At 47.8% G+C, this 17,980-nt stretch overlaps 1 protein-coding gene across 2 annotated transcripts in view; it reads left to right on the top strand.

Moving 5' to 3' along the window:
* RAB6A (RAB6A, member RAS oncogene family) overlaps positions 1–17,980 on the top strand; it is a 58,144-nt gene that overhangs the window by 30,567 nt on the left and 9,597 nt on the right. Inside the window, exons 2-6 of one of the 2 annotated variants that reach the window (XM_052699397.1) lie at positions 4,485–4,543; positions 8,278–8,331; positions 9,669–9,774; positions 11,747–11,858; positions 12,763–12,856. In XM_052699397.1, the coding sequence (XP_052555357.1) occupies positions 4,485–4,543; positions 8,278–8,331; positions 9,669–9,774; positions 11,747–11,858; positions 12,763–12,856 (425 nt within the window). Of the gene's footprint in view, positions 1–4,484; positions 4,544–8,277; positions 8,332–9,495; positions 9,602–9,668; positions 9,775–11,746; positions 11,859–12,762; positions 12,857–17,980 lie in introns of both variants that reach the window. The other variant, XM_052699396.1, reaches the window with a different exon arrangement.

The following is a 17,980-nucleotide window of genomic DNA, read 5'->3' as shown; positions in this document are numbered from 1 at the left end:
TACCTAATGGTTCTTCATCCCTGGCTCCTGTGAGGGCCTCCCCAGTGACTCGTTACTGCTTGGAGTGCCAAGAGCAGCAAGCTGTGGCACAGAGGAATTGCTGGTACCCTCTATTTGTCAGCATCATTAACAGTGCTGGGGATGGACACGCAAACCTCCGGCACGCAAGGCCCCAAAAGCAGCACAGTGCTCTCAAGAATAGGATGTATGACCTTGAAATCTCTCCCAGTGCTGCTGTCAGATCACAGTTGCTGGAACTGTGAGATTAACGTATTGATTTCATCTTGCAAATGAATGCTTTCTGCTATAAGTGCTAGGCAGTGGCTCGGGGCTCGCAGACAAAGAGTATCGATCAGGTTGACTCAATTAGCTGCTGAGGGCTTTGAGTTTGGGCCCCTGTAGTTAATGGCAATTTCACAGGCAGAAGCTTCACAAGTTCCCATCTTTTAACTCAATTATGTGTCTTCGATGCTTTGCTGTTTGCTGTCACTCGTTCAGTTGTTGATTTAGAAAGATACTGGGCGTCTCATCTGTGTGCTAACCAGCCACCAAACCTTTCCTTTCAGGAGTCTCCTCTTTTCATACAGCAGAACAGCAGCTTGCTTTCTGTTCCATTAGATACTGAAGCATGGCTCTTTATCACAGTGAGGGCAGAGCAACGCCTGTGCTTTCTGCCTTGCACAGCACAACACTTTTCTCTCTGCTCCCACCGGGTTGTCAGCACTGCTTGCTTTTCCACGCAGGGCTGTGTGCTGATGATCTGTGCACTTAAGCAATGGTGTGTGAGGCACAGCTGTGTGATTAGAGCTGGGTAATGCAGGCTTTCTTCTCATTACATCAGAAGCTTAAAGGAGCAGAAACTGATTTTAATGAAACCCACGGTGCTGCTGGTGTTTAGCTGGCTGCTTAGAAAAGTTTCCAGGCTTGATGTCGAGGTGCGGTGCTGGAACAAATGGTTTGTAGGTTAATCACTGATTTTCTCAGCTTCTCATTGCTTCCAAACATTCTTGAATGCTTTGTGTCTGAGTTCCTGCAGCAGAATGACATCACCAGCTCTGCACTCGGAGGAGCAGAGCATCCACTGCCCATCTGAACAGCTTCTTTCAGATTTTGATGAGCTTTAAAATTGCATGCCTTTTCTAATAGGACCTTGGGCTTTGCTTTTAGCTGGTGGGATCATAGAATCACAGAATGGCCTGGGTTGCACAGGAGCACAGCGCTCATCCAGCTCCAAGCCCTGCTGTGTGCAGGTCGCCAAGCAGCAGCCCAGGCTGCCCAGAGCCACATCCAGCCTGGCCTTGAATGCCTGCAGGGATGGGGCATCCACAGCCTCCTTGGGCAACCTGGGCCAGTGCCTCACCACCCTCTGCCTCCAAAACTTCCTCCTCACATCCAACCCAAACCTCCTCTGTCTCACTTTCAAGCCATTCCCCTTGTCCTGTCACCACCCACCCTCACACACAGCCATTCCCCCTCCTGTTCATCCGCTCCCTTCAAGCACTGAAGGCCACCATGAGGTCTCCCTGCAGCCTTCTCTTCTCCAAGCTCAACAAGCCCAGTTCCCTCAGCCTTTCCTCACAGCAGAGCTGCTCCAGCCCTCTGCTCATCTCAGTGCCTCTTCTGGACCCGCTCCCAGAGCTCCACGTCCTTCCTGTGTTTCAGACAGCCTGGTTTATCCTTGGGAGGTTTTTGGGTGTTGGAATGAGGTGGTGTTTAAGGGCCCTCCCCATCTCCAACCCAAACCTCCCCTGTCTCACTTTCAAGCCATTCCCCTTGTCCTGTCACCACCCACCCTCACACACAGCCGTTCCCCCTCCTGTATGTATGCTCCTTTCAAATATTGGAAGGCTCTTAATCTGCAGAAAGAAAGAGGCTGGAAGACCACCTACTTTTAGCGCTAAGATCCTTCTGTGCCGTCCATCTCCTCATTCTGTGTAATCCATGCAGTCTGAGGTCTTCTTCTTGCCAAAGGAACCTTTCCCAGCTCCCAAATCACTGAATTTTTCCTCTATCACAACCCTGGGTGCCTCCAGCAGCAGCTCCCTCTGCTCCAGCCTCAGCCTGCACAGAGGTACAACCACATTCACCCTGTTCCTCCCCCCACCTTTATTCCTCCAGGGATATGTTAACACATACCAGGAAGATCTGGGCTCCATGATGTCGTGTGCTACTGCACTGCTGATTTAATGCTGCCCTGGACACGTTTGTGTGTTGAAATTCTTCCACGAGCTCAAATTAACATAGGAGCACCCAGTGGATGCTGAAGGCTTCCTTGTCTTCTGCCTTGGGTGTAGCCCCCACTTTGCTTCCCCAGGTGCTTGCAGTCAGTTTTAGGCAGCCAGGTATTCTTGTCTGAGTGTATTGTGCTGCTTCTCCCTGCTGAGCTTCATTTTCCACTTCAGGTGCCTTCTCCATATTTTAAAGCCAGTTTTGAATTCTGATTCTGTCCTCCAGCTTGCTTGCAATCACTCCCAGATTAATGCCTTTTGTCAATTTAATAAACATGGAACCAGTGAGGCAGGAGAGATGGCAAGGGAAAATCTGTAACAGAATGGGATTCGGGTTCTCCTGCAGATTCTGTCTGCAAATCAGTGCTGCTTTTCTTTTTTTTTGGCAGCATTCTCAAATGAAAATAAAAGGCCATGCCCAGGAGTTCAGCTCTCCATTATGAAGTTCCAAATAGAAATGATACAAAAATAGAACTCATCCTAGGGGCTCATCTCCAAAAGCGAAAACGTGGCTTCTTGGTCCCTCCTTGGTGCTCTGCCAAGGGGAAATAGGGATCAGTGAGTTCTGCAGCTGGCTGCAAGAGGAAGGCCTCCCCTTCCCCCTTCCCCCTTCCCCCTTCCCCCTTCCCCCTTCCCCCTTCCCCCTTCCCCCTTCCCCCTTCCCCCTTCCCCCTTCCCCCTTCCCCCTTCCCCCTTCCCCCTTCCCCCTTCCCCCTTCCCCCTTCCCCCTTCCCCCTTCCCCCTTCCCCCTTCCCCCTTCCCCCTTCCCCCTTCCCCCTTCCCCCTTCCCCCTTCCCAATACACTGGGAACTGTGAGCTTTCACATCCACGGGGATCTTTTAAGCAAGTTGATTTTGCTATATATTTGGTGACTGTTCACTTATCGTGGTGGAATTCAACCTGTAAGCAGCTGCTCTTCATTCTGGTATGGTGTGGTGGCTGCTGACATGCTGTGTAAGGGAAAAGCCTGGTCTGTTTGGGCAGAAATGTCATGGGGCTGAAGGACGTTAAGGAACTCCATCCAAATGTTGGTCAAAGCAGTTGTTTCAATACGAGTGTTCATGGGATGTGCTGCAGCCCAACCCATTGGCTTTTCTCATCAGCCTGCTGGTCCTGCAGCAGATTGTGCTTCTGTTGGACGCCTCAGGGCAGAGCTGAGTGGTGAATTCAAGATTCCTCTCATCCTAGATGCATTGCTTTGGAAGAATTACCAGTCCAGGGCATGTTTGCTCTATCTCTACAAAGACTGTTTTTAGCTTTGTGGGAAGCCTCATGATGCCCACGGAGGGAAATGTGTGAAGAATTCACCTAGGAATTCAAATTGTGACTTTGGAGTCTTTTCCCAAAAGTTCTCTGCTGGGTTCCAGTTTGTTTAACTCTTCTGCAGTGTTGCAATGCTCCTTACCTGTGCTGGGAGATGGCAAATCACAGCTGCAAGGGGACTGGGAGAAAACAGCTGGAGGCAATTGATTGTTGAGTAAATCCAGCTGTTTCCTAAGGGATCTACTTCCAGTTAAAGGTATTTCAACACCAAGCCAAGGCAGCTTCAGGTGTTCAGTTCCTACAGGTCTGCTCAGGTGAAGGTGGCACTGAGCAGGAAGGAGTTCTGCACTGGGTGTGAGTTGGGCTCTGTCTAAGCTCAGCTGTGTTGATCCCACAAAGTGGAGTAGGTAACCACTGTGATGATGATTGTTTTGAAATGTAATCTCCTTTTCCTTAAAAAGCAATTAACAGGAGCTTCAAGGCAGTCTGATACCTGGCTGGAGCTTGGCAGTACCATATCCACAGCTTGATAGGTGCTATACACACAGCTTGTCTAGTTTCTGCTTGTGAAATGAGAACCTGGATGCAATTTGCCACACGTGAGGTTTGACCTGTTGAAGCTAAGCAGCAGATAGAGGAGTTGCAATGCTGCAGCAGGATCTATGGAACACTCTGTGCCTGAGTGTTTGGCTCCCAGGTGCATCTGCAGATGCTGCAGTGCCTTCCTGCTGCTGCACAGCCAGCTGGATCCACTGGTCCTGAGCTGCAACCAGCAGCATTAGTGGCATTGGAACAGTTTATGAGCCTGCCTATGCAGAAAGGTGCAGTGAGTGCACTGTCAAAGGGTGAAGCTTGCCTGCAGGCACTGTGGGCACGTGGTAAACATCTCAGCAATAATGCTCTTCAGTCTTGTCTTCTCATACTGAACTTGCTTAAAACTTGCATTGGCATCGTTCCTCTAATCTGTGTTGTTTTATTTTTGTCTCCTTGTAGTGGGGAAGACTTCCTTGATCACCAGGTTCATGTATGACAGCTTTGACAACACCTACCAGGTAAATGAATCCCTCTTGTTGTCTTCTCTAAGGCCTCTTCATTGCAAGCAGAATCCATTGGGCTGCAGTGGGGAATAGTACACAGACCACATTCTTAGCTGTTACATCTTGAAGCTTTATATTTTAATAACCTTTCAGAATGGCATTTCAGTGTATGTCTGCTGGAATGGCTTATCTGCAGCTCGCAGCAGGGTGAGCTGTAGTTACAAAGGATGGACCTCTTAGGTACACGTAAGTGACAGCAGCTGTAAGTCTGCCAGGTTTTTCACCATTTGCTACCAGACCATTGCAGATCTCATGGAGAACGGAGTAGGCACTTTGTTCCTTAAAAAAGAAGAGGCAGAAAGCCGAGCTGTAGGCTCTGAGTGCTTTAGGATGCTATGCAGGCTTTCTAAATGCCAGGGGAACAGTCATTGTTATCCACTCCCACACTGTAGGATGAGCCTGAAAAGGTGGCAAGCTACAAAAGCAATTCAGTTTCATAAACTAAAGTGGGTCTTCTCTAAGCCACAACGTGCTTCACAACTTGGTTGTGCTTGGTGATGTTCTGCATTCGCTGAGCTGAGAAAATCTGTTCCCTGACAAATGTGAAGGGTTGTTTAGGGAGGTGGGAGGAGAAGGTAATGGGGAAAAAAAATACAAAAAAAAAGCTGTGATTCTTCTGTTACTTAATGTCTATGCAAGTATTTCTTGATTAAATCTCTTTCCCCGTTAATGATTCCCTTCCTGCCTCATCAGTGATTCCACATTGCTGCTCTGTGAGTTGGTCACAATGAGATGCGAGTTCTCACTTAATGATAGGAGAAGCAAAGCTTCTGTGGTGTAGGAGGGCTGGAATACACATCATTGCTCCCACGGGAGCAAACATCCTTTCAAATCCTCCCTGCTGTAATTACATGGACATGTGAATGCCATCCTTTTATTTAATCTGCTTTTTTTCCCCCCCCCCCCCCCCCCAGTGTTTTTCTTTCAGGTCTGCTCCTCTCTGCAGAGTCTGCGTCCTAGTTCTGTTTGAGGAGGTTTGGCCCTCTCTGCTTTATGGTAGCACAGCAGTCTCAGTAGGAAAGCTGGTCTAACATTACATAGGAAATGATTATGAAATGAATGATTGAGCCTTGAACCAGTAAGGAATCTTAAGGGCTTAGAAAGTAGCTTCAGTTTAGCTGTCAGCGATGCGGGCTTGTTGTGTGTGTTAATGTACTTGGTGTGGTTTCATTCATCCAGAGACCCCCATTTTCCTGAAATACAGGGAACCATGCCCTATTTTGACACAGCTGGAAGAGAGAATTAGTCATAAGAACCAGCCAAAATCAAATGACATGTAATGCCAAGGCAGAATATGCCTTCCTTGATTCCCAGGGTTTGATCGAGGCCTCTCCAAGCCAAATACGTGCATGGCACTGCGTGTCAACGTGGTTAGCTGCAGCTGGAGCTCAGCTGCTGAATGATTTCCTCTTTCTGGACATTTCAGATGAATTTTGAATGCATGTTTTCTGAGAGCTGCCACAAGCTATCATTTGAGCAGGGCTTGTGGTGTTCAGCTGGTAAAAATAGAAAGGTGCGGTTTGGGAGAATCTGTGCTGAACATTCCTTCTTTTCTTTTTTTTCTTGCTGCTTGATAAGAGGAATTCAGCTGCTGCCCATTGCTTGTTAAAAAGCAGTTTGCATGAAAGCAGCATTTGTGAACAAACCAAGAACCTGCGCTGCTGTGTCGAAGCCAAACACCTGGAATAAAACAGTGCTGTCTGTTTCACCAGCAGTGATTCCTCTATGCTGGGAGAGGTTTTCCTTGTTCTATGGCACAGAGTGTGATGCATAATGAAGGAGCAGCGTTGGCAAACAGGAAGACTCTGTGTGTTATGCAAGAGGAAGATTACAAACCACGCTTCCCTTCAGCTTCAGCCTCTTGGAGGAAGAGCAGGGAGGATGGCATTGAGTTCCGTGCAGCTGATCTGTGAAGATTCCCTGCGCTTTTCTCCTCCTTTTTGTCAGAACTGTGACAAAATGGCTGTTTTTAGCTTACTTATTTTAGTTAAAGTCTGGGATACAGGGTGCCTGAATCCCCCCCTCGCCATTTGCTGCTGCTTCTCTGTATCCTTGTGGTGGGGTCAGGACAGTACGGGTGGACAGACACACTTGGCTGTAAGTTACAATGTGTGATTCTTAAACATTTTCGTTGCCAGGATCTAAAATAAGTTTTGTGCCTGGCCTTTGTGCTGCGCCTCCCATGTTGTGAGCACAAGGAGACTGAGGCTCCAGGACTCCTGCAGGAGGAGCTGAGCAGATCTCAGGCTGTGCAGCTCTGAGAGCTCAGAGGAGCTGAGAGCTTGTCATCCATCCTGATCTAGGGTAAGATCTTAGGGTTTCTGTGGCTTTTCTTCTGCAGAGGTGAATCAAAACAGGCACAAGAGAAAGCAGAAGCACCTTTGTGGCAATCTTCAGAGAGTTACTCTTTACCCAAATGATAGAAGATGAAGGCAGCAGGGGAGCATGTTGTCACATCAGGCTCTGATGGATTCTCATACCCACCTGTCAGTATCATTTCTCTCAGTGGGCAATGTCACAGTCCATGATGACAGGTGAAAATCACTGGGTGGCCACGTTGGGACCCACCAGTTTTTATCATTTGCGTATGGATCTCTGGTTCTTAAAAGTGCTCTCCTGATCCAGCTGAGTAAGCTTGCTTTCTTGTGGGTAACGTGTAGCTGCAAATAGAAATTCAGATCTGTTTTTTTTCTTAATTTGCAACTGGTTTTCATATATTACTCTCAGGCAGGCAGGCTGGCTGGCTCTGTTCTCTATTCTTACCACCTAAATTATCTGGCAGAATACAATACATTAATTATTAGTGAGAGTGTAATGGAAGTCTCACGATGTAGATCATTACTGTAGAACAGGCTCTCCAGCACAAGTACCAGCATGGGAAAGCAGGGAAGAAGCAGCACGCCTCTTTGCCCTATTATCTTTGCCTTTCTCCTTTAAATCCATTTATTTGGGTCATCACGAAGGCTCTGCTGAGGGTGCAGCTGCTCGAGATGCTTGGTGTGCTGCTGGGCAGCCATGTAGCCTGAGCAGATTGCCTTGGTTGTGTCCCTAAGGCAACCAAACTGATGGGGCTCGGATTCGCTCCCTCAATCCAGCCCTGAAAAATGGGGTGAAGGTCTTTAAGAAGCAGTTCTGGATGGCACTCAGTAGTGCTTTCCTCTTTCCTTAAACACGTGAGGATATTCTGCACAAAGCTCCCAACTGTCCAGCAGTTCAGGTGCAGTTGTGCTGAGCTGAGCTTTAGCATTAGCTGAACCTCAGTGATTGCTGGGCTGTGTGCATGCAGGCGCTGTTGTGCTGCAGCAGAAGTGAAGCAGTCCACCTTAGCCTTAAGGAAATGGGCTCAAAGTGAAGATCCCTGATTCTGCTGATGGATGCTAACGTAGGTCGTGGCCCTCTGTGCACAGAAGTCGTTGCTGATACCTGTATGACTTCATGGGTTGCTGGCGAGCATAAATTGAGATGAAGGTTAACAACTTCTCGAGCTTTTAGGTGCTGTGCTGGTTATGGGTTCTATCCAGGGAACGTCTCATTGAATTGCCTGTGGGGCTTTGTCCTGGTAAGAAAACCCAACGTATTTTTCTTGCAGATCTGCTGCAGTTTGGCAGTAATGTTAATCCTGACAGTCACTGCAGTTGTTTGGGTGTTTTATTTGCAATGTTCTTGATTCTTCCTTTCTTTTCCTGCAGGCCACAATTGGCATTGACTTCTTATCGAAAACCATGTATTTGGAGGATCGAACAGTGAGTAAGACTTTTGTTCTCTCTGTGCAGAAGGAATGAGGGTCAGCATCTGTTGTGATGGTGCACAGTTCTGAGATGACTTGGAAGTACAGCCTGAGCCCTCATCTCCTGGCTGCTTCCAGCCTGATAGGTGCTGTGGGAAAAGCTTCCTTCCCTGCCTGGCAAATGGGAGATCATCAGTTGGCTCCTGAGGGCCATTTTGTGAATGGCAGAAGGTGCTGCGTTGGCATCCTTATTGGAGACAACTCGGAGGGATAGTTTGAGAGAGGGGTGTATAAGGGTAGGAGTTTGGGGAAGGGAGCCACAGTTGAGCCATTCTGTTTTGGCAATCTGTGTTTTATCCCTCACAGCATTGCCAGTTCTTAGCTAGCTCCCTATAACCTATCAGCCAGCTCAGTGTTACCTCCAGCAGGAACCCACACGTGGTGCTGGTTGCTTAGCTTGGTGCAGCTCTGGTTCCTGAAATGAAATCACTGCTCTCTGGAAGCAAGCCTGTGGTTTAAAATTAGTTCAGATCTTCGTTAAGAAATTCAGCCACTGAGCTGTTTGCAGGAGCAGGTTGTTCAGTGCTGCAGAAGCATGGTGTTGTATAAACCCACAGCAAATGTGATTGCATCAACAACGCTCTGGGGATGAGATGTTGTTTCCATAGCAGAACTGGCCCTTGCACATCTTTCCATACATGTTGCTTTCGGTACATCCTGCCTTTCCTTTCAGAGCCTTGATGGTAAGAGACATTAAACCTCATCTGTGTGCATGGTACTTTAACGTGTAAAACCTGGTGCAGTGATAACCAGCGTTTTATCCTTCCTGAAACATTCACACCAGTAGCTTCTCCAATGCTTTGACAGCAGCTGGTGGTTTTTCCCTTACAAGCACAGCATTCTTCCACCAGCTGAACGCTCCTATTTCTCCCCTTCAGGAAGGAAAGCATTTTTGCAAAGAAAAGACAGCAGAAAGGGCTGAGATAGGTGCACACACACCAGCTTGGCTACCGCAGGTGCTTGGGAGAGGTTGCTATAAAGGAGAGGACAGTTTGCTGCTTCTCCCAGTCACCTCCTGCATGAGTTCATATTTTTCGTTAGCTTTTTCAAAACGTGACAATTCTTGACTCTTTTGATTTTTAGTAGCAGTTTGGCTTTTTTAATTTTCTCCCACCCACAGATCAGGTTGCAGCTGTGGGATACTGCGGGTCAGGAACGTTTCCGTAGCCTCATTCCCAGTTACATCCGTGACTCTGCTGCTGCTGTAGTAGTTTACGATATCACAAGTAGGTATATTGCACTGGGTTTGACCTTTTTTCTTATTTTTCTTGCTTGTTTGACTGATTTTGTTAGGTACGGTTGCAATTATGGGACACAGCAGGTCAAGAACGGTTCAGGAGCTTGATTCCTAGCTACATTCGTGACTCCACTGTTGCAGTTGTTGTTTATGATATCACAAGTGAGTGGGGGGAATTCTGCATTTCTAATACTCTGCCCCTTTCATCCTTTAGCCTAGCTTTGCATGTCCTATCACAACCACGTGCTTGTTCTTCATTCTGGCATGGAAAAATTGTTTTCTTTTACCCTAGTCCAGTTTTAAGCTAGCCACCTGATCACTGCTGTTGCAATGTATGGACTGTCTGATCAACTCCCTCACTTTGTAACCCTTTCCTATCACATTTCCTGAAGTCTTGAGTCCTGGCTGGTCTTGTTGCACTTTGCCCTGCTCCATCTGCTTTTTGGTCACGGTGTCACCGATAACTTCTGGTCTCAAACACGTGAATCATGTTCATAGTTAGCTGAATTCTCAAATTAGACATTGCACTGATAGCTGTAGCTTGCTTCACTCCATTTGCCCTCCCACCACCACCAAGGTTTGGGCGTGGGCTGGGGGGGAACTGCATTAACATCACATTTTCATTGCAATCAGTCACTTTCACACTGTGCAATATATGCAACTGACCACTACGCCCTTCTCCTGTAACAATTGCTCTTTCATTTCCTACTAAGGTATGTACATTTTTGTGAACTAAAATGTTAGTGCTTTTCTCAACTCTTCTCCTCCTGTCCCTCCCCCCCGTTTCAGAAAGCCCAAATTCACAGCATTCCCTGTTTGCCAACAGCAGAATTTTGCTTTGGAAGAACAAAACCTTCACACATTTCTCAGTTCTGGGGCTGAACTGACTGAGAGCAACAGCCTGAATCGATACCAGTTCTAAAGAGCTTGTCCTTTGCTTTATAAATACTAGGAGATTACAGCAGGAATAAGGAATTTACCTGTGAAATCTTTAATTGTTACAAATAGCACTTTCATTTGAGCTAAAATTACAGGTTAGCTGTGAACCTTGAATTATTCTTTTACCGACCTGGCAAATTCAATATTACCGAATAGCAGAGAGACAAATGAAGACACTGGCAAGTGATCAAGCCTTGTCTGTCTGGCACACAATATATTACTATGCAGTAGAAGCCATTAAAAAGAAATCAATGACTGTCGAGAACTGCGGCAGAGCCCCATTTGCTGAGTACCAGAACTGAGTGAGGCAGCTCCTCGGCTCACTGTGGTTAATGCAGAGCACCAGGGCAGCTTCTGTGCAGCTCCTTTCTCCTAATGGGATGCAGCTTCTCACCCACGTGCTCATTAGGTCAGGGTAGGCTCCTAAATTCTTTATGTTTTGGCTTTTAAGAGCGGCACGTTAAGAAAAAGCACCTGTGGATGTATGAGATTTGCATTGCTTGTTCCGTGCAGGAGATCAGGAAACTGCTGGGCACCCTGCAGCAATAAAGGAGTTGCTGGTATTTATATAGCCCTGCCAGTTCTGAGGGAAAATCCTAAGCCCAGCAAATAAAAAGTGCTGAAGCTGTGCAGAACCACAGAGCTCAGAATTCTTCTGAGGAGTGCAGAAGCCGTGGGGCCCTCCTGCAGTAGGTGAGCAGTGCAGAATGATGGGCAGTGTCACATTGATCCCTATTCCCCACGCTGAATTTTTATCCAACTAAACAACACGGGGACTAAAAGAGCCATCAGTCTTATCATTTTGGACGTTGCCCAAACCAAATTCTGTATCACAGAGTCACAGAATGGTTTGGGTTGGAAGGGATCTCAAGGATCGTGAAGCTCTGACCCCCCCGCTGCAGGCAGGGCCACCAACCTCCACATTTCATAGCAGCCCAGGCTGTCCAGAAGCTGCCACCTCTGTATGTAGAGGTGAATCCCAATGCAGGGAGTGAATACCAGCCCAGGTGAAGTTAGGGCTGTAGCTTTCATGCACTTGAGTGTGGGGCACTTTGGGGTTTCGCTTGCTGGTTCTTCATCGCCCTGTTAGTCTGATTCCAGAAATAAGAAGCTTCTATTTGAGGCCTCCAGCTGTGTTACCTGCGATGCGTGCCGAAGCTCGGCAGTGATAATCCTCTCCACTGTTTTCTGTTAGATGTCAACTCGTTCCAGCAAACCACAAAATGGATCGACGATGTCAGAACGGAACGGGGCAGCGATGTCATCATTATGCTGGTGGGAAATAAAACAGATCTAGCAGATAAGAGGTACGGAGGAACAGCTCAACGTCAGCTGCTTTTCTTGGGCTGATGCTCCTTTCTCCAAGGCAGCTGTTTGAAAAGGAACGTTCGTATTTCCTTCTCAAATGCTGGCTGTGTCTGGAGAGGTCTTGGTTTTTAAACGTCTCTCTTTTGGGCAAAGCCGGGTTTACAGCACAGACACTCAATCCAGTTGCTGGGATACAAATGATGGGTGCAAGTCATCCTCCCCTTTAGAACACTACAAGGTGTTTGCATAAGTTGGCAAACTTCTTTTTATTGGAAGGTGTGCAGCTTCAGTCACAAAAATGCAATGCAAAAGCACAGCATGGAGGTGTTCTGTATCTGATGGAAATCCCTGTTTTCTCAGAATAGCTTCACTCGTGCTCCTTACTTCAGATTTATGACATCCCACTAGGAATTGTTCTGTCTCTCACATGAGATGCTTCGTGATTTTTATCTAGAAGCTCTTGATCCCAAGTCCTCTCCAGTTTCAGCTGCAGCAGACTGCTTAGTGAGTGGGATGCCTGGATGGGGGTGAACAGCAGAAGCCTTTCAGTATGAGATGGTTACGTGTGGTCCTTCTGTAGTCTGCAAGCTGATGATTGTTACTGGGTATTAAAACCTTTCAGTTGCTGCTTCTTGAAGCATAAAAACACAGCTTCTTGGACAGGGACTTGTAGGAGTCTCTTTGGTCCATTCAGCTGCTTTGCTTTGGAGCCAGGTGTGCTGTTGTGGTGATCGTGCTGTTCAGCTGTGCTCAATCTGTGTTGGCTGTATGCAGGGAAAACCACTGAATGCCTTGAGACTGTAATGTAGGAGTCATTTCCTGGAGTTAAAGGCAATAGTGTTAATTTTCAAGGTGTCCATCTGTTTGGTTTTTGTTTTTTTAATTGTGTATTCTCTTCCCCAGGCAAGTGTCCATTGAGGAAGGAGAAAGAAAAGCCAAAGAGCTGAATGTAATGTTCATTGAAACTAGTGCGAAAGCAGGATACAATGTAAAACAGGTGAGTAATGCCTTGGCTGCATCCAGCCCTTGCACCTTTGTGACAGTAAGATCTGCTCTTAGGCATCAGGAAGTCTTTTTGTAGGGATATTGGTAGTCCATATGCAAAAACCAAGAGCTGAAGTTGTTGGCTGAGGTTTGGAAACATTTCTGACCTTGCAGCGAATGACTTTTGCAACGTTTTTCCTCTTAGAAAAAAAAAAGAATTATGATTTTGGATCTATAGGTCTTCCTTTATACCTTCCCAGACCTCTGATGATCCAGATTGGGTGTTTAGGCTGAAGGAATGAAGGCATCAGTCAGAATGTTGGGGACCAAGGTCTGAGGAGTGCTTCTGTATCTGATCAGTGAACAGATGCAGGCAAACCAATCAAGGAGGAAAGCGGTTGGGTAAAATGCTTCTGCTGTATGGTGAGACAGCATGAACTGCCTTCTCTGCTTTGTTGGAGGGTAATGAAAGTGCCAGCAGATGTTCTTGAATAGCTCAAGCTATTAGTTTTTGATAGATAACGAGTTGCCTTTGAATTGGGGAAAGCAGGGAAATGTCTTTTGAGCTGATGCAACAGCCATAAAATTAGATTTGATGCTGTGAGATGGGCAGCAGCTCTTTGCATTCGGACGTGCCAGGTGATGTTTTATCCCTTGTGTTAATGGAGATAAAGCACTTGGCAAATAGTGAACTGGTGAAAGCAGTGAACACTACTGGACTGAACAGAGGTGTGCATGAAAAAGATTTTGTCTGGGCTTGTTATGTAAGCAGATCTGCTTCATGGGAGCTCATGGACTAAGAGCCAGAGCTGTACATCCATACTGACTCTGTGTGTAATGGGAAGCTGAGTTTTCATGATTCTATGATTCATTGATCTCACAGTATTTCATACGAAGTTGTGAACACTGAAGGGGCGGCCAGCAGGGAGAGGGAGGTGATCGTCCCCTTCTTCTTCAGTGCTCTTGTGAAGCCCCATCTGCAGTGCTGAGTTCAGGCCTGGGGCCCTCAGCACAGGAAGGACGTGGAGCTCTTGCAGCAGGTCCAGAGGAGGCACTGAGATGAGCAGAGGGCTGGAGCAGGTCTGTGTGAGGAAAGGCTGAGGGAACTGGGCTTGTTGAGCTTGGAGAAGAGAAGGCTGCAGGGAGACCTGATGGTGGCCTTCAGTGCTTGAAGGGAGCGGATAAACAGGAGGGGGAACGGCTGTGTGTGAGGGTGGGTGGTGACAGGACAAGGGGAATGGCTTGAAAGTGAGACAGGGGAGGTTTGGGTTGGATGTGAGGAGGAAGTTTTGGAGGCAGAGGGTGGTGAGGCACTGGCACAGGTTGCTCAAGGAGGCTGTGGATGCCCCATCCCTGCAGGCATTCAAGGCCAGGCTGGATGTGGCTCTGGGCAGCCTGGGCTGCTGCTTGGCGACCTGCACACAGCAGGGCTTGGAGCTGGATGAGCGCTGTGCTCCTCTGCAGCCCAGGCCATGCTGTCATTCTATGAAGGGTGTTACAGCAGGAAGCCATTAGTGCTGCAGGGTGGAGAGGACCTTCATTCTTGGGTACCTCTGTAGAGCAATCACTTGCACACCTATGTGTGTGCACATATTTGTGAAAATACTTGCATTGGAATCATCGAATGGGTTGGATTGGAGGAGACCTTGTTTTATGTGCTCAGCTTCACCAGTAGTTTGTATACAGAATTTTGTAAGGAGTTGCTAAGAGCAGGCTTATAGATTACTTTGGGTGCACATTATAGACAGGAATGAAGTCTGTTATTGAAGCATTTCTTGAACTTGTATTTTAGTAGCAAAATTATTCCCTATGCAATGAAATGATTAGATGTGTTATCTTGGTGCTGCATTTCTGTGCATTAGCAAGCAGAAAAGCAGAAAAATGTTCAGTTCCTGCATCCACCAATTATCATTCTGCAACACAGAGGCTGCCTTGTAATTAAGGCTTGGATTTGGTGCTGGAATCCTGAGTATTGTGCACAGAATAGGGGGTGTGCACTGGAGAGCAGCTGCCTCTCGGAGATGAATGATGATGATGTAGCTGTGCTCCCTCTTCTCATAGCTGACACATATCCAGATGTCTGTGTCCAAATCTGGAGGGCAGCTCAGGGCTGTGGGGTTGGATGGTGCTGGGTGGGCTGCTGATCTGAGGTATCAGGAGGAAAATCATAGCATCACAGAACCACCAGGGTTGGAAAAGACCTCCAAGATGATCCAGTCCAACCAGCCGCCCGTTTCCCACTAACCCACGTCCCTCAGTACAACATCTAAGCATTTCTTGAACTCCTCCAGGGTTGGTGACTCCACACCTCCCTGGGCAGCCCATTCCAGTGCCTGACCAGTCTTTTAGAGAAATTCTTCATAATGTTCAACCTGAACCTCCCCTGGAACAACTTGAGGCTGTTCCTCTCATCCTATTTCTAGTTACACAGGAGCAGAGGTTGACCCCCAGCTCAACACCCCTTCCCTTCAGGTAGTTGTAGAGAGCAGTAGGATCTCTCCTGAGCCTCCTCTTCTCCAGACTGAACAATCCCAGCTCTCTCAGCTGCTTCCCATTAGATTTATGCTGCAGACCCCTCACAGCTCTGCTCCCTTCTCTGGACACGCTGCAGGGCCTCCATGCCTTTCTGGCACTGAGGGGCCCAACGCTGAGCTCAGCACTGCACTGTGGCCTCACCAGGACTGAGTGCAGAGGGACAGTCACCTCCCTGCTCCTGCTGGCTGCACTGTTTCTGATGCAAGCCAGGATGCCATTGGTCTTCTTGGCCACCTGGGCACTCTGCTGGCTCATCTTCAGCCGAACATCAACCAACACCCCCAGGTCCATTTCTTCTCAGCCACCCTGCCTCACACCTGTAGCGTTGCCTGGGGTTGTTGTGATGAAAGTGCAGCACTTGGTCTTGTTGAACTCCATCCCGTTGGCCTCAGGCCAGCAATCAGCCTGTCCAGATCCTTCTGTAGAGAGTCTTCCTACCCCAGTGTGGATCAGTACTTCCCCCCATCATGGTGCCACCTGCAAACATACTGAGGCTGCACTCAGTGCCCTCATCCAGATAATCTCTGGGCAGCCAGCTCTGGTTTTGGGTGACCCTGCACACAGCAGGGGGTTGGAACTGGATGGGCATTGTGCTCCTTTGCAACTCAGGCCATTCTGTGATCAATAAAGACCGTATCAATAAAGATATTGAGCAGAACAGATCTTGCATGGTATGCCTGTAGTCCATCCAGGCACGAGGTATCATTGCATAATACAGTGTGCTTTGTAGATCTGCTGCAGCCATTATGGATGCTGACTGCATTGAATGTGTGGCGAAGGAACAAACTTTGCCTTCTTGTGTTTTTACTCTGAAGCCATTCAGGGATTGTACTAATGAGACTGTCAGAGCAGAAAGCTGTTTCTGAAGCAGTAGCCTCACTTGCACGCTCCCCTGGGAAAACTCTTCCTTGTATAATGGAGGTCTAGACAAATTATGCCTCTAGTTTTAATTGCCACGTTACATGCTGTAAGAATACTGTAAGAAGAAAGGTATGATAATTCAGCTCTGAGCTAAAAAACAGTCGTGGTGGGTAACCAGCAGGCTCAGTCTGTCTGTGGTGGATTGAAGATTCGATGTTCAGAGACACCTTTCTTCATCTACAGTCACACCAAAGGATAATATCATACATCCAGGCTGGATGTGGCTCTGTGCAGCTTGGGCTGCTGGTTGGTGACCCTGCACACAGCAAGGGGTTGGAAGTGGATGAGCATTGAGCTCCTTTGCAACCCAGGCCATTCTGTGAATACCCCAAAATCCTGGGGCTGTTACGTGTCGCTGCATCCTCATCTGATTCTTTATTTTCTGTCTTATTAACAAATTATTTCCCAATGAAGCTGGAGAGCTTATGGATGCAACTGCAGAACTGATGCCCTTCCCACACCCTCTATAAAGGCTGTCGTTAATGAGCTGAGTGCAAGTGTGACCTTCCCATAACATTACATTGCCTAACCATAATATATTCTGTGTCTGAAGAATGGTTACTGCCCAAATTAATTTTCATACAGGATTTTTAATTTAAATCAAATTATTTTAGATAGAGTCTACGTTTAGCTGTAATAACTAAGCTGGTTTCTGTGACAGTGAGCATCACCTTGTGCCACATATCAAATATTCACGTAAAGGTGAAGCTGGTGATGAGTGACTGGCTTATTCACTGAGCTACAGGTTAGGATTGAGCATTGATCTTGCATCTTTCACACTCCCTGTGGTTGAGAGGTGTACATTAGGGAACAGGAACTGCTTTCTCCTTCCACTGGAAGCTCTCCTGTAAGTATTGACACATCTTGTTGTCAGTGCTTCACGTGGAGCCCATAAATATCAGCAAAATGCTGTCGTTTCCCAGTGCTCTCTCTTCCCAGCACATCTGTCTCATGGATCCAAACCCCGTGCCTGGATCACAGTTACAGTTGGTGCAGGAAGAGGCTGGGAGTGGAGTCAAGGGAGGTTTGGGTTGGATGTGAGGAGGAAGTTTTGGAGGCAGAGGGTGGTGAGGCACTGGCACAGGTTGCCCAAGGAGGCTGTGGATGCCCCATCCCTGCAGGCATTCAAGGCCAGGCTGGATGTGGCTCTGGGCAGCCTGGGCTGCTGCTTGGTGACCTGCACACAGCAGGGCTTGGAGCTGGATGTGCACTGTGCTCCTTTGCAACCCAGGCCATTCTGTGGAGTCCTCCATCCTTTGCTCCTTTGGTTTTCCATCCCTTTCACACTGGGGTTTGTATCCCTGCAGCACTGGATGAGCATGTCGTGTTCCCAGCTCCACCATTGTCTCTCCTTTCAGTAACACCTCTCAGGCCCGCAGCATCATCCTTGCAGAGATGGGGAGGTGTGAGGATGCTGTGGGGCAGCAGGTGCTCACTGCCCTCATCCCAACCACATCTCACAGCTGCTGCATCCTTGTGTGTTGTTTCTCTAAGAGATGCTGCCTGCGAGGCTTCGGTACCAATATTCCTCCACTGAGGATATGGAAGAAGGTTCATTTCTTGTCCTGCCTGGGGAAAATCATAGAATCATGGAGTCATAGAGTGGCTTGTGTTGTGAAGGGACCTCAAGGATCATGAAGCTCCAACCCCCCTACTGCATGCAGGGCTCCCAACCTCCACA

Source organism: Tympanuchus pallidicinctus, unplaced genomic scaffold (assembly GCF_026119805.1).
Source record: "Tympanuchus pallidicinctus isolate F22 unplaced genomic scaffold, pur_lepc_1.0 scaffold36, whole genome shotgun sequence".
Classification (NCBI taxonomy): domain Eukaryota; kingdom Metazoa; phylum Chordata; class Aves; order Galliformes; family Phasianidae; genus Tympanuchus; species Tympanuchus pallidicinctus.
This window is presented reverse-complemented; position numbering and strand designations above follow the sequence as displayed.